Source organism: Eptesicus fuscus, chromosome 20 (assembly GCF_027574615.1).
Source record: "Eptesicus fuscus isolate TK198812 chromosome 20, DD_ASM_mEF_20220401, whole genome shotgun sequence".
NCBI lineage: Eukaryota > Metazoa > Chordata > Mammalia > Chiroptera > Vespertilionidae > Eptesicus > Eptesicus fuscus.
The window spans coordinates 46886771-46903544 of NC_072492.1; the positions used below are offsets into that span (position 1 = coordinate 46886771).

Here is a 16774-nt window from a genome sequence, read left to right on the forward strand (position 1 = left end):
AGCACCCAGGCGGCCACTCAGTGACTGACAGGCAGGGAGCATCTACAGCGCGGAGACAGGGGACAAAGGGAGGACCCATGTCCCCTGCAGGATGGAGCCGGATGCGAGATTTCATCCCGTTACTCAGAATGGCGTGCAATTTAAAACTGATGAACTGTATACTTCTGGAATTTTCCGTGTAACATTTTCGGGCTGCGGTTGACTGACACCGTGGAAAATGGAACGGCGGATAATGAGAACCTATTGCATTTGCAAAAAACAGGTGGTGGGCCAGATGTGCACCACTGGTGAGGTGCCCACCTCGTGGCCAGATCGGACTGAAAGCGGCTCCTAGCACTCACACAGCGCCTGGCATACAGCAGGTTCTCATTAACCACTGAATGAATGAATGAATGAAGGAATGAATGAATGAATGAATGAAAATGTGCCAATCATCTTAAAAGCATATCTATGAAACATCTACCTGTTCCTACAGAGAGAGGTTACTGTGATTCTGGGGCTCTCGCGTCTATTTAATCTCTAGGCCCTTTGCAACCTCCTGCTCTTCTACAGACGCTCCCACCTCTCTCTCCTTCATGGAAACGGGGCAGGAGAGAGGAGCAGGCAGGAGAGAGGAGCAGACATCCCCAAGGAGAATGCCGCGGCCCGATCCTCACGGCTGGCCAGGCCTGGAAGGAGAGGCAGAGGGAAGGACGGGGAGGCAGGGTCTCCAGCCTGGGGGTGAAGGCAGCCTGAGGGGAGCGCACGGGGAAGGACCATCCCAGGGCCTCAGGGCAGGCCTCAGGGCCGCGTCACCCCGGATGCTCAGCGGAGACAAGAGAGCACAGGCGAGCTCTCCCGCCAAGACAAATGCTGTTTTTCCATCAATGGGGACAGAGGGTGAGCTGTGTCATTTCCTTCCCCTGCACAGTTCATAATGACATTGGAAATCTGAAGCATGAAATTGGAAAGAGAAAAATACAATAATAAAATCATCATCATCCGTCTCTCCCTCCTGCATGGTTTTCGTCCCTTTCTCCTACCTCCCTCTCTCCCTCGCCACCCCGTCTTGCAATAAGACTGCCTTCCACCCAGCGCGGAGCCCGCAGTCAGGACGCGCGTGGAGGGAAGGTCCTCGTCTGGCTGGCACACGCTGCCAGGGGACAGAGCTGTCACCACACCGCTCCTGTGCTCACGAGAACCACTAGTGTTGGGGTGCCAGGAGCGCTGCTGGGCCAAGCCAGGCGTGTCTCCTGCGAGGTGCTATGTCCCCTGCCCGTGGCTGGAGGACATTCCTGTTAGCTGAGACGGTCTCCCACGGGAACTGGCCATCTGAGGCCTTTACAAATGAAGGGCCTCGGCACACGAGCCTTACGGGTCCCAACCCCGATCGCGGAGCGTTTCAGGTGTCAGTGTCTTGGGGCATCGCTAGCAGGAAGCAAAGGTGGCAGGAGTGGCAGGTGCCCCTTCACCACTGTGCCAGGAGGCCTGCAGCAAGGCTGGGACAGGCCCGCCTGGAGAAGGGCCCCTCCCCACACGGCCTCCACGCACCGGGCCACGCTGAGCGTGTCACATGACACCCCCGGGACAGGTAGCTCCAGGTCCCACTGAGCTAACCCCGGTCCACCTCCCCACTCCCGCACTGAGTGCCCACTGAGAGGGCAGCCCTGCCGCAGAACACACAAGCACCACCTCCCAGGCCATTGCATCCCCGGGCAGAACAAGACATGTGCAGAGAGGAGAATCCAGGAGGCCCTGGGAGGTGATCTCGGGGCCCTCTGCCCCTCTCCACCTTACAGGGAGGAAAATCCGGGCTCGGAAACAGAGAAGCAGTTTAGTACACTCCTTCCCCACCGTCCTGGAACTCTGGCTGTGGCCCGGCCCATGGCAGTGTGGTCCAAAAGCAAAAGACCTCACATTCGAAACCTCCATTGGGCCCAGCCAGCATGGCTCAGTGGTTGAGCGTCAACCTATAAACCAGGAGGTCACGGTTTGATCACGGGTCAGGGCACATGTCCGGGTTGCGAGCTGGATCCCCAGCGTGGGGCGTGCAGGAGGCAGCCGATCAATGATTCTCTCTCATCATTGATGTTTCTCTCTCCCTCTCCTTCCTCTCTGAAATCAATTTTTTTTTTTTAAATTTTTTTTAAAGAGGGCAAGCTCTACAGTGAGACTATGGGTTGAAATCCCAGCTCTGCTCACCGTGTAATCCTGAACCATTTATTAATAGTCACTGTGCCTCAGTTTCCTCATCTGCAGAATGGGGGCATATAATCACACCTGGTACGCGCCTCATTGAGCTGCTATGAACGTTAAATGAGATGATCACAGTGCTTGCCGGAGCACCTTGTACATAGTGAGGACTCGACAAACAATATTAGTTTTCATCGTCATCTAAAACCTCCTCCGCCGAAAACGGTTTGGCTCAGTGGATAGAGTGTCGGCCTGCGGACTCAAGGGTCCCAGGTTCGATTCCGGTCAAGGGCATGTACCTCAGTTTTGGGCACATCCTCAGTGGGGGGTGTGCAGGAGGCAGCCGATCGATGTTTCTCTCTCATCGATGTTTCTAACTCTTTATCCCTCTCTCTTCCTCTCTGTAAAAAGTCAATAAAATATATTTTTTAAAAATAATAATAAAAAAAAATAAAATAAAACCTCCTCCGGCTTTCAGGCGGCATTGCTGGGGGACTCTAATAGGAAATAATGACCATCCTCTTCTTTCTAATGGTAACATCCCTCCCCACTAATTGCAGGCCTCAGGCGAACATCCAGGCCAGACCCGGGCACCGGGAAGAAAAAGATAGTGATTACTAGAGACTTGGACGGTGATTTAAGGAGTCAGGAGACAAACAAGCAAATGGATTTGAAGAACAGTCATTTAAGGAGGACTGGTCATGCTCCCAAGGTACTGCTAATGCGAAAAACAAACCAACTATCAAACATATTGTTAAGCCCGTTTCAAATACACAGGACGCTTATGCCAGGAATTTCTCTTACAGAAACCCTTGCTCCAGGGCACAGTTAAATATTGTACAAATATGCCACTGCAGCATCATATTACATAGGTATGTCCATGCACATACGACACATACATAAATGTATGCACAACTGACCCTAGAAACATGTCACGCCTGTGCCAGGTGCCGTGGGACCCCAGGCAACTGACGGATGGCTGGTTTTCGCTTTTCCGAGTCATTTCCTCGAGGCGTCTCAGAGCTGTGCTGGGGACGCAGAGTCCTTCAGACCCGGGCACCGTGGCACGGTGAGCTGCCCTGACGCGCTGTAAGTGAATAATAAAAACTCTCCAAGGAGCATGCTCGGGTAACACTGCTGACCTCTGGGAAGCGAGGGGCTTTCTTCTTCTTCTTCTTTTAAACGTGGAAAACACCTGAATTTTTAGACATGCCACACTGACTGGAGATGATACGTCGGAATGCTCTAGACCAGGGCTCCTCAGCTTGGCACACTCACACTAGGAGCTGGATGATTCTTTGGGGGGGGCGGGGCAGGGGAGGTCCTGTGTATCGTGGGGTGTTCAGCAGCATCCCTGGTCTCTACCCACGAGACGCCAGTTGTGACAACCCAACGTGCCAACTGTCCCCTGGGGAGCAACATCGCGCCCGGTTGAGAACCGCTGTTCTGCCCCACAGAGTAGCTACAATGAACACACATGATTCCATGAGGAGCACACGCAGCCGTCATAGCCCGGGCCACCTGGGCCCCGCCGCCTTTCCCGAGCTCGAGAAGCATCTATGAGAACCCACGCCCATCGCCAGGGCCTCTGAGGCGTCCCGAGTCCGACCCCAGCTGCCTCCACATCGCACTCCGACTTTCCTCTGTGCATCCGGGACCTGCCAGGAGCTCCTCTGTGCGACTAGCTCCCATTCAAGGTCCATTTTAGAAAAAGAAATGACTCCTATTCTGAGTTTTTTAAAAACACATAAATAAACTTTCAGAATCTCTATTCCCCCCCCCCCCCCCCCCCCCCCGCGCCCACCAACTACTTTAAAAATCAAAAGTAAAACTAGTTTAGCCCTGGCCGGGTGGCTCATTTGGTTGGACCATCGTCCATACACCAGAAGGTTGCGGGTTCAATCCCCGATCAGGGCACACATGGGAGACAACTGATGTTTCTCTTTCACATCGATGTTTCTCTCTCTCTCTCTCTCTCTCTCTCTCTCTCTCTCTCTCTCTGTCTCTCTCTCTCTCTCTCCCCTTCCTCTCTCTAAACATATCCTCAGGTAAGGATTGGAGAAGAAAAATAAAAAAAACTCTTTTAGATGCTCACAGTTAAGTGAACACAGTGACACACTGGTCTGATGACGGTTTGAAGGAAGCCACACCTTAAGTGTTTGAGCTTTATTGCTCCCAAATTCGTTCCTCCATGTCCTGAAGACAATTGCTTTCTGGTTTTGTTTCTTTGTTTCCTTCTGTTTTATGTCTTTGGCCACGAGAACCTTAGAGGGTCTCTGGCCTAAAAGAGCGACGCAGAACAGGACCCCTGGGTGCCTGGGCAGAGGCATGAAGACAGCACAGAACAGAGACCGTCGGTGTGGCCCCTGCAAGGATGTTGACAAGCTAGGTACCCCCGTCCCTCACCTGAAATTGACATTTAAAAGGCCTTCATCTATGTTTATGGAATTGCAAAGGACATGATTTCTGGGGCATAAATATTGGTGTGTTTACACAAAACTGTTTGACCAGCCATTCATCTGTATCTAAACAGCACCGGGACTTGACTCCCGCTGTGATCCCCCTAAAAATCCATACCGACGGAGCTGTACGCTTCCGTTCCGTGCGGGTTCCTGCCCGTGGGTTCTACTCTACACGCACCGAATGCACAGGCGCGCTCTTCAAAAGGCGAAAAATTTGCGTCATTTCCTCTGGCTTGGAGTTAATTACATTTCCCCACAGACTTTTACCCTCGAGCAACTCAGATTTTAGGCTAGAGAGTCTATTATTGAGGTCTTTATCACACCTCTCTTCAATATATTTACATACATTTCAATTCCTTTTTTTTAAAATTTCCTGTGAGCCTAAGGGTTCTAGCTGCTAAAATAACAATTTCCTGGATTGAGTTACCATTACCACCATTAGAGGACAGATTCATAACCACAATATAATACATGATGTATCATTATTAAAGTAAAATATGCTTGGAAATGCACATTTTCCCGGATGAGACTTTTTTCTTGCTGTTGTTTTTTTCAACTGTTCCTCTACACGTGGATAAATACTAAGTAGTCTTTGCTATAAGAAGACAGTCAGGCATCAATTTATTTCTAGTTTACTTTGTCTTATCCTTTATTTAACGGAAGATGGGGAAAGTAGATATTTTGTTATAATAATGTCATTTTGTTCTCTGAACTCCTTCCAAGTTACAGCCCCAAATCTCATTGTGGCCGATCATGGACATTGCCTTTAAGGGCCTCTCTGCTAACAATTGGATTAGACTCACATCAAAGGGCAGGACGGCAGCTGAACTGCTCCAGGACCTGCGGGCAGTGATCAGCGACAGCATCCCCCGCTTTCTCCTCGCCAGCCCTCGGGGTCCCTGTTTCTGTGTGGAGACCGTGCTACCCAGAGACACGGAAATCAGGCGAGGACGTGTCTTTCTTTTGTGAAATGGGAGAGGGCGACTGAGCAAGGAGGCCTGGGAAGGGAGCGCCAGCCGTCAGTCAGGGCCTCTCTGGCCGGGCAGCGCTGAGAAAGAGGCCAAAACCGGGAGCCGAGGACCCGGAGCGGACTCTGTTAACACTCTGGGGGCACCTGTGTAACTCTGGGCGTTTCTCCACGTGCCCTCAACGGAGCTGCTGACTCAGAGGACCTCTGAAGGTGGGGGGAGAGCGCGGGGGGGGGGCGGGGTGTTTGCAGATCACAGGACTATTGAAACAGGAGAAAGGGCTACATCCCGATCAACCAAAGGGGAAACCGCAGGTCACACGCCTTGTGATGGGACTCCCAGGGCTGGAGGACACAGCACCGCCATGGCATGCTCAGGCCCGGAAATCGGAATCCCAATTCATCCAGCCTCTAGGTCTCACTCGGGGCTCGGCTGGGCTGGCAGGAATGTGGGCTGGGTGTCGGATTACAGTAAGGAATTATTGTTAAAGCCTTGGTGACTGTGCTTACAAAAATACAAGGCAGCCTGGACAGTGTGGCTCAGGGGTTGAGTGTGTCGACCTAAGAACCAGGAGGTCAGGGTTTGATTCCCAGTGAAGGCACCTGCCTGGGTTGTGGGCTCAAACCCCAGTCTGGGGGGGTGCAGGAGGCAGCCGGTACATGGTTCTGTCTCATCATGGATGTTCCTCTCTCTCTCTCTCCCTCTCCCTTCCTCTATGAAATCAATAAAAATATATTTTTAAAGAAATACAAGGCATTCTGGGCGTACTGAATTTACAGGTGCTGTTACTTGTCTGGGATTCGCTGTTACAAACTATTCCCACACCTCCCAAGAAAGTTGGGGGAAGACAGACGAAATGAGATCAGCGAAATGTCAATAATGACTGAAGCTGGCTGGCGGGTACCTGGCGTGCATCATAGAATTCTCTCCACTTTTCTACATGTTTGAAAATGTCTTTGTCAAAAGGTCTTTCACAGGGGAAGAGGAGGAGAGAAAGAGAAGTTTAATTAGTGCCCACAAAGCCGTGCTAGGCCCTTCCTAAATGCTATCTTGTTTTACAAGTCCCCGGCCAGCTGCCCAACCAGCTTCTCTCGCTGTCTAAAGAGAGGCGGGGCCCTAAATACACACTGGGAATAAACTGGGTTGGTGATAAGAGGGAGCCCCTAGCACCCGGACTTCAGAGATGCATCCTGGTCACACGGGGAGAGACCGGAACAACCCGTCAGCAGAGAAATGTCAGTCAACGCGCCTCAATTTACATTCCTCCTGTAACATGCCACTTACCCCCGCAGCGAAGCCAAGACTTCCATCCAGGATCCGCCTCTGCAAATGAAAACAGGACGTTTCAGTTTCTAAGGGATAATTCCTGGGACGACGGGGAACCATAAACCCTAAGAGGGCCACATGAATCAAGACCGGGCCACACCTGGATCAAGTCCACCGGCATCCGAGCCTTTATAAAATGGGCCAGAAATCAGCTGGGGGAAATGTTTACCCTCCCATCCATCCCACAGCCAATCAGAGTCTTCCTTCAGGGCGGCCCGCTTGCACCGGCCCACGTGCTGCCTCTGACTTTCTCTGTGAATCGTGACTGTGAGCCTTTAGGGAGCCGCTGGCCTCAAAGAGGGAAATTGACAAGCGTGGACGAGGAGCATGCAGACACGCTGCCGGTGGGGGTACACACTGGCACAGCCGCTGGCAGTGACCACGTGACCCAGCGGTGCCATTCCTGAGTCACTGCCTAACAGGAACACGCACTCGAAGTCACCAAGCATGTGTACAGAAACGCTCCTGCCAGCGCTGTTTGTGAGAGCCGGACACTAGAAACTACCCAAGTGGGTACATCATTAGGATATATTCATACAACAGGATACCATACGGCAACGAGAACACACACAGAATACATATGGATGGAGTGCACCATCAGTCAGGGACAGCCAGGAAACCGGGAAATAAATGGGGTGAAATCAGCCGGACACCAGGAGTACATACCATGTACCGTATTTTTCCGTGTATAGGACGCCCCCCCCCACGTTTCCAACCCAAAATTAAGAAATCAATATTTTAATTAAACATGTTGCTGGTTTTCCTCTTAAGGCCTTCTTTTTTGGCATCTTAAAGAGTTGTTCTTCCTGTTTTCTCCACCGTCTGGTCATACACTCAGTGGGAGGAGGTCCAAATTGTCTCCGCAGCTCTATTTCCATGCTCTTATGCACAGCTGATTGCATTCAGTTTGAATTTTGCAGAGTAAGACAATCGCTTACTGGTATTTATCTTTTTATTTTTTGACATCTTTATGGGGTCAGAACGCTCCGGTCCCTGTTGCATCTGCACACTCTCCTCCTCCACCTCCAATTACGGCATCAGCTGACGTCAGTAACAATAAGGCTCGTGATTGGAGGAAGCCTGTTTGACAAGGTCTGGGCAGCTATGCACCTCGGCTGACTTCCGCGTATAAGACGCTCCTAGATTTTCAGTCTAACGATTTTAGAAAAAAACAGCATCCTATACACGGAAAAAATACAGCATATGACCACTCCGTTTATATAATGTAGCAAAACCGAGAAAACAACTCTGCAGTTGGAGGCCAGGAGAGGGACTGCCTTTCACTGGAGGTTGGGGTGTAGGTTGTGATGAAAGGGGAACCTTGCCCTAGCCGGTTTGGCTCAATGGATAGAGCATCAGCCCGCAGACTGAAGGGTCCTGGGTTCGATTTCGATCAAGGGCACGTACTTTGGTTGCAGTTTGATCACCGACCGTTCGAGAGGCAACCAATCAATGTGTCTCTCTCACATCGATGTTTCTCTCTCTCTGTCTCTCCCTCTCCCTTCCACTCTCTGAAAATCAATGAAAAAATATTCTCAGGTGAGGATTAACAAAAAAGAAAAAGAAAAAAGAAAAAAGAAAAAGAAGTGGCCTAAATTAGGGATATAATGTACAGCCATGTGAACACGTTACAGGCATGTTGAGGTGTTACTCATCTGACCGGTAAGATTCCCATTAGGACCGGGTAACAGGAGCCGTCGGGTCGGTCATCTCCAGCCACGAGCAGCCTCGTCGTCGCTCTGGGTGACTATGGGGCGGGTGGAAGGCTTGGACCCCAGTGAGCATACAGACGACATTCTTCACTGTAGGCAACTCCGTGACACGAACCAAGTTAACCTAACCAACTCATGCGACCAAGCCAGACAGAGCCAATGAAGACGTTAGGGGAACAGACGTGATAAAGAAGCCAGGGGCACGCATGCTAGCAGCATTCATCTGGGTCTTCAAAGGAGAAACATCACACTTCTTTAAGGTCAATAAGCCTGTTATCCCACTTCTAGATATTTACTTCAAGCAACTAGTCACATGTGCTCAAAGATTTGTGTTCATCACAACACTCTTTCTAAAAGCAAGGAAAAAGGGACCTAACCTAATGGGCCCGCAGTTGAGGACTGGATAAATGAATTGCAGCACATCTTTATGACGGGATACCACACAGCCATTTAAGTAATCCAAATAATGAAAGTCATCAAAAAAACACTTAGGGATATGAGGAATGCTATGACGTCAAGTGAGAAAAGCTGGTTGTAAAACATTATATACAATGTGATCCCTATTTCCTTAAAGAAAATAGACACGTATATCACTTAGGCATACTCAAATACAACCGAACCAATTTGAGCAAATACGTCTTTTCCTTTCTACGAAGTGTAGGGAGCGGTTATAGGGTTAAGCCTCGGACTGACCTGCTGGCAAAGCCGCAAACAAGTCCCCGCTTAGAGGGCACAGCCCTCTTAGCATAATTAAGCTTGACCTTATTCTGCTCCCTAGATCCTTTCTGGGTAGCTAATGGGCTGTGGGAGGTGCAGCAAGTGCTGCCAAAACAAGTGAAACTCACAAGAACATTGTAACTATGGTGACCACTACCTTGTTTACCTCTGACTATAAAATAAAGGCTCAGCTTGCAGTCTGGATCTGTTCTGTGGTCTCAGCCAGGCACAGAAGATCCACCTAGACCCAGCTTATTCTCTGTCTGTCTTTTCTTCATCCTTTGCCAGCCCTCCCTCAGGCTCGCCGAGCCCTTGGCTGTGCTGGCGCGGCACACGAAGTACGATTAGAAACTTTCTAAAGTATTTCTTTAAGCTTTTCTATATTTGACAAGTTTTCTAGAAGTAAAACTTTTTTTTTTAAGTCAGGAAAACAAATGCTGAGTGAAGCTACACCAATGTTGATAACAGAGGCTGGTGTCTGAATGTCTCTTATCTCAAGTGACCCTCACCGCACCCCCAAGTCGGTTGAGTGAAAACGGGGGTTTGCGCAGGAGCACGGAGTGCACTCTGTGGACGCACACCTAATGTGGCCTTTGTCTCCCCAGGCCGTGCCCCTCCACGCTTCTCACGCACACCTCCTGTGCAGAAGGGTCAGCAGGACACCCTCCGTCTCCTAACCCTGAGGGTGGGTCACGGTGCCTGTTTTACACGCCCAGCGACTTCTGCGGGACACCTGCTTCCTTCTGCAAGTCTGAGATTCTGATAGTAGCGGTGGCCAGTGCCCAATAAGAACCTGAGTCTGCCGGCCAGCACGGCTCAGTGGTTGAGCATCGACCTATGAACCAGGAGTCAGGGTTCAGATTCCTGTGTCAGGGCACATGCCCGGGTTGCAGGCTCGATCCCCAGTGCAGGAGGCGGGCAGGAGGCAGCCGATCAATGATTCTCTCACATCATTGATGTTTCTATCTCTCCCTCTATCTTTCTCTCTAAGATCAGTAAATATACATATTAAAAGGCACCCGAGTCTCTAATGGGCGTCCCTGGCTAGACTCAGCGAAATGGTCCTGGGGAAGGGCCACCGCAGGGCAGGGCAGCAGCAGCCTGTGCATGCAGGTCTCCAGAGTCTGCCTGCCTTTCCCTCGCTGAGCCTGCTGAGTGTCCTTTCCCGGAGCGTTAGCCACGGGGACAACTACATGCCGAGCCCTGTGGGTCCTTCTAGTGAGTCAGCGGACGGGTGGGTGGTCTTGGGGGACGGCCTATATGCCTCCGCACCGGGAAAGGTCTCAGCAATTCCTCCTCCTGACCAGCTCCCAAGAGGAAGGGGCCCCTCTGAGATGGCTCCCCACTTCTGAAGAGCCCCACGGCGTTGGCCCAGGCCACGCGGGGCTGCGAGGTCCTACTCATCGCAGTGCTGCATGGAACTCGGACCCCGATGGCCAGCGAGACCCAGTGAGAGCATCTCAGGTCTCAGCTTCTCAAAGCAAAAGGAACTGGTAGAGTGACAACCTGGGCTGCTCTGCCCCAGGGGGCCCAGGAGCAGGACCGGGAGGGGTCAGGTAACCTGGTTCCCTGTCCTCTGGCCCCTGGCTTTCTGGCTTTCGAATGTTTCACTACCTGTGGACAGTGACCTGGGAGCCAGGCTGTGTGCCGGCCTCCAGGCCTCCCTGGGGAGGGAGGAGGAGCGGCGCAGGGGGAGGTCTGATCTTATCGCTGACATCAATACCTGCTGAACTGGTCTCTGACACCACCGTGACTTGCTCGCCAACTTCCCAGACACGGTTTGGTTTCCAGATCGCCTCACAGTGAGTTTAACTAGATCTGAGATCACTGGCGCCTTAGCACGCCTACAATTTCGAAGATTGCAGTCATCAAGTGATCTGTGGATGGCTCTGGGCGAAGAGGGAGTAGAGGGTTGGAGGGAGTAGAGGGGTGAAGAAGGGTAAGGAATTCAGGCCCAGGAGGTGGGCATGGGCTGGGGAGGAGAGAGGTGGGGCATGTGGAATTGGAGGGGGGGGGAGCGGGGAGTGGGTTCTGGGTGAGGGTGCAGTGAAAGGGGTATGTGTAGAGGGGTGGGAGTGTAAGAGGGATGGAAGGTAAGGAGAGGGACAGATGTCAAGGTACAGGGGATACAGGGGTGCATGAGTGGGTAGGGGCATAAGGCTGAATAAAAACGGGTGGGGGTGGGGTGGACAGGCGTGGGGTCTGTAGGCCCACGGTGAGGCGGCTCTGAGTGTATTTATCCCAAAGGGGGTGGCGGAGGGAATGAGGAGCCCTGGATTTGGAGTAAGAAAGAGAGGGGACAGGTACCCTTCCTCTCCCCACGGTCTCTCCAAGCATCCCAGATAACTCAAGGCCACAGGGCAGGGCAGTTACTTTCCCCCCACCCCCACCCCCCCCGCGACCCCCCACCTACTGGCCACCTGCCCCAGGCCTGGGAGGAACTGATGAAGGACAGAAATCGGCCAGGGGCTCCAGGAGGCTGAATCCCTGGCCTCTCGCTCCCCCCTCCCGTGAGTCAGCGGGGAGAAGCAAGTGATGCGGGGTCACCTGCTCCCCAGGCCTGGGAGGGACAAGGAGGGCCATGAGAGAACGAGCCTCACCCACAACCTGGAGGCGTGGCCACCCTGCTGTGCGGGCGCAGGCGCTCCAGAGCCTGCCGAGAGTCCCACCAACGCCCAGAACCCACACAGGACAACTCACCTGCCCGCTAGAGAATATGAACACGAGAGCCGCCCCGGCTGCCGTCAGCCCCCAGGTGAAGAGGGTCCCCAGCAAGGCCTGGAACACGGCGCTGTGGCCTCGGAGCATGCTGGACACGGCTGTGTGCAGAGGAGCGACAGGTCAGTGCCCACAGTCCCTTCCGGTGACTCGCCCGTGTTCTGAGCTCGGACCCCCTCCACCTGAGCTGGCGTGCCTGGGTTGGTGTGTGCACCTGTCCACCACGCATCCCTCCGTGAAATCATCCTACTCTGGGAGGAGAGAAGTGGGGACACCGAGGAGACCATGAAAGGGGTGACGACCCTGGGAAATAGGTCCCGGGAAGAAGCTCCAAGAATGTGGATTATGAGCTGGAGGAAGGGCAGCCTTCCCGCCCATCCTGCCTGCTCCTCCTGCCCCTGCAATCTAATCAAGTTCATGTATCACCATCCAGCTCCCAGGAAGTCTGGGCCCCAGGCGTGGGGTCCGTAGGCCCATGGTTGAGGCGGGTCTGCGTGTACCTTGATTAGAATCATCGGTTCTCTCTTCTCCAAATACAGGTGACTAGCTCAGGTTCCTTCTAGAAAGTCATCCACTAAGCCCTGATCCAACCTTCCACAGCTCCCCATGGGAGCTCCCGTGGCCTGCCAAGGGCATACTCCACCGACTGACCTCCAACGAGCCCACCGACAATTCAAGCCTGCGCTGCCATCACCAGTGTGCCCTGGATGGGCACCAGCTCAACCGAATTACTGACGGCACCTGGGACAAGCCCCCATGGTCCTGCCCCAAGTCCCTCTTCACATGGCTCCTTCCCAGAATCCCTTCTTTCCCAACCTCCAGCCATCGCATCCAGGGTACCCTCGGTTGCCCACCTACTGCCAACTTCGATTCCACGCGTGGCGATCCCCTCCACTCCCGTCCCTGCACGCATCTTGGGTGCCTCCTTCACCTTTCACATCATTAGCTGCCTGAGAACAGGGATGATGCTTTTCCACATTTGGTATCCCTGAACATAAGGCTCTCTGGCACCCGAAAAAACGCTTGCCGAATTATTTACGGCACCTTGGACAAGCTTATCTTGAGAGGACACGCAGTGAGGACCGGGAAAGGGAGCTATACGTGACACGGCCCCCGGCCAACCGCCGCAGCTGCGGTTACGCCGCTGCCCACCGAGGGACGGAAGGGAAGGAGCCTCCTCTCGACTTGAGCGTGTGGTCAGTCCCAGCTCTGAGGGGACAGGGAACTGCTCGGACTCTCGCTGTGGAAAGTTACAGGCGGAGAAACCCACGTGCTGAAAAGCCCTGTGTTCTGTACACAAACATCGGGGCCCAGCCGCCTCGTCTCAAAGGGCCCATTCAGCTCCTCCTGGTCTGCCGGCTCCCACACGGCTGGGCTCGGCCCCACTGGGCTCGGCTGCCAGGCCCCGCAACCCGGGGCCAAAGACGCGGCCGCCTCTCTCTGCTGACCAGAAAGGAAACCCTGACGGGGGGGTGTCAGGGGCCCTTAGGCCACGGGGCTCAGCAGCATAACCAGGATTCAGACCCAGGAAGGTGTGGGTCCAGGTGAGCCCAGGTGAGGAAACCGGTGCCAGGAAACCTCTAAGTCAGCACCTATAGATCCAGGCTGTGTCCCCAGTCTCCATGGAACTCAGGCTAGCGACTGCACCACAGAAAGAAAAAGAAAATGGAACAACTTCGAGACCCAGAGTTGAGGAAGTGATTCTCCTGCCCTGGGAGGGCCTGGCCAGGCCCACGGAGTCCAAAGGGAACAAAGAGTTTGTTTCTCCAGCAGGTGGACCAGGAACACTGGGGACAGGGCGTGTCGGCCCCCGGCCCCTCAAACGCAGCTTCCACAATGGGGCTCGGTCTTCCTGGGAGCTGGATGCTAATACATGAACCTTGATTAGATTGCAAGGGGGGGAGGGGGGGGTCGGTCTTCTCTGCCCACCCCAACTTGAAAGGTGCCAACACCACCCCATGGGTGTGCACTCCGCTACAGTCAGGGTGAGGGTTGGGCTGACCCGGGATTTCTTTCCTTCTCTCCCTCTTGGTGCCCTGCTTCCGAGGGTGGGCTGCAGGATGCTGGCCAGGCTGCAGCGTGGAACGGGCACTTCGGGAAGTGCACACAGGGCGGACTCCACAGGGCGGTCCACAGAAATGACTCGGTTTGGCTGCTGTGACTGTGGGACAGTGCGGTCCGCGGAGCAGCTGACCCCGGGGAACGGGTGGGAAATGCACAACCCCAGAGTCCCGGTCAAGTTCAGGAGGTGCGCTGACCTCCGGGGCGGTGCAAGGGGCACCGAGCAGCCGGGATCACCGCCCCTTGGGCTCCCAGGACTGCGGGGACCCCACCGGCTGCAGGGTCCCCGCCGTGAAGCCGGCTGAGGAGGGTCCTGGAGAACCACCGGCCCAGGGAGGCAGGTCCACACCCTCCCGCCGGCCCCCTTCTCCCTCCTCTGCCACCTGCCGAAGCCGCCCTGCTTCCCTGCAGCCCCTCCGGACCCCAGGGCGCTCCCTTCCAAACTCCGTGGGGCCCTGCCGAGTCCCGCGCGCCGGCCCCGACGGCCCCGGCCCCCGCCCGCGGGCGCCGAAGGAGGGAAAAGCCGACTCACTACGCGGCCCTCTCACGCCCCCACTCCACTGCCATCGGCCCCGCCGCGCTGCTCGCCGGCTCCGCCGCCCGAGTCACTTCCTGCTTCCCTCCCGCACACGTGGCCGCGCCGCCAGGCCCCGCCCCGCCGCCGTGACTGGCAGGTCCCGCCGGAAGAATAGATTCTCTGGTTCACGGCCTCCTGCAGGCTCGGGAACAGATCGGGCGGCTGGAGCAGAGCCCTGAGGCCGAGCGCCAAGAGCATTCTGCAGCACAGGCCACTGCCATCTTGCCGGAAGCCACAGAATCCCAAAGCAACAGGCTCTGGAACATCCCTGACATCACGTGTGTCACAGCGGAGTCCCATGCCCTGAGGGAGCAGATCAAATGTGTGGGAGAGGGTCTGAGGGGTGGGGGTGGAGGGAGGGGAAGGAGGAGGGGGGAGGCTGGGATCTCCCACCATCAGCATCATTCTCTAGGTCCCTGGCCCTCAAACCACAGCTCCCAGCAGAGTCACCAGGAGCGATGCCAAAATGAAGAGAGCTAGCCACCGGGCAAGGCTCAGTGGTTGAGCATCGACCTATGAACCAGGATCTGGTTAGATTCCTGGTCAGGGCACATGCCCCGGTTGTGGGCTTGATCCCCAGTAGGGGACTTGCAGGAGGCAGCCGATCAATGATTCTCTCATCATTGATGTTTATCTCTCTCCCTTCCTCTCTGAAATCAATAAAAAGACATTTAACAAAGAACCACCACGCAGAGAGCTAGCACCCTGAGAGGCTCCGGTTCTGGAAGTGTGGGTGCGTCCCGAGACTCTCTGTTCCGAACTAGGGTCACTCTGAGAACCAGGGCTCCAGGTCAAGAGCGTTGCTCTCAGAGCCTTCTATAAAAAGGGCACCGCTGCTAGATTGAGCCAAAAATCAAAACGGGATGCTTGGTTAAATTTGCATTCAGATCAACAACCAATAATGTTTTCCTGTCCGTGTGTGCTGTGCAGTATTTGGGACATACTGTGCTAAATAACAGGTCATATTTGCTGTTCAGGAGAAATTCGGATTGAGCGTGGCATCCTGTGTTTTCCCTGATGGCCCTACCAGCGGGTAACGTGGGCAGAAGTATGGCCCCTGATCACAGTGGTCATGACCGGAGGGTCCAATAGAAGCGGGCCTCTTTTGTCCAGTGGTTCACACTGATGATGGCGCCACATCCATACACTGCGTCAGGATGATGGCGTGGGGACCGTCGGGTGCTCTCTGCCCTCAGGAGCCGGTCAGGCCTGGGAGAGAGCCAAACCGGCTGTGCTGGCCAGCTGTGGCTGCCGTGAGAAATTTCTGTTGGGTACAAGCTACCCAGTCTGCGGATTTGGGTACTGCCAGCCCTGGGAGGGACAGACGCAGCAGACACCTGCTGGGGGAGCCGAGGATTTGGGAAGGAGGAATTCCAATTCCTAGTGGGAAGGAGCCACTAGGCAAGGAAGAAAGCAGGGCCCCCTCAGGCATCAGAAACCAGCGGACCAGTACCTGGGGTTTCCGGTTTTCCAGGGGCCCACGAAATGATTATGAATTGAAAACGATAAAAAATATTGGATCTTGGACTAAAAAAAAAAAAAAAAAAAGCTGTAGCAATTTAAATTAATAAATGTTTAACTCAATGCCTATTAGACCTTGTTAATTGTTGACTTCGGTATTCATAAAAATTTAATTGTGTTCGGAAAACAATCTGAGGCTTAGCTTTTCTCACTTCAAGGGAACTCCTTAGTTTGCATAATCATGGCCAAGAAACGCAGCCAATCGTAAATTAAACAAGCTTAGAGCCAAATAATTTCAAAAGCAAAATTATTAAAATCTGATTATTTGTATGGGAGGGGGAAGGACTGGATGGGGCACGAGAGAGTGTTTTAACATGCTGGGTGCACGCCGGGGTGAGACCTCCAAAAAGCAGGGGATCTTTAGGGGCCGGCCAAGATCCTAAGAGGCCCCAGGGAACACGGGAGGAGGCAGGCTTCCTCTCCCCGGAACCCACAGAGGGCAGGATGGCGGGGAGGGAAGCCCCCCCAAGTACAGAAGAGAAGGCAGGGAGGTGGCCCCTCAACCACCGATAGTCAAAAAGAGGATTAGACCTCAAGGCT

At 53.9% G+C, this 16774-nt stretch overlaps 1 protein-coding gene across 3 annotated transcripts in view; it reads right to left on the reverse strand.

Moving 5' to 3' along the window:
* The window catches only part of SLC39A11 (solute carrier family 39 member 11), a 178155-nt gene extending 163404 nt beyond the window's left edge, over positions 1-14751 (reverse strand). For all 3 annotated transcript variants that reach the window (XM_054709625.1, XM_054709624.1, XM_054709623.1), the window contains exons 1-3: positions 14669-14751; positions 12058-12176; positions 6887-6925 (exon numbers count right to left, since the gene is read on the reverse strand). In XM_054709625.1, the coding sequence (XP_054565600.1) occupies positions 6887-6925; positions 12058-12165 (147 nt within the window). In that variant the 5' untranslated portion in view covers positions 12166-12176; positions 14669-14751. The remainder of the gene's footprint in view (positions 1-6886; positions 6926-12057; positions 12177-14668) is intronic.
* Positions 14752-16774: the final 2023 nt, after the last annotated feature.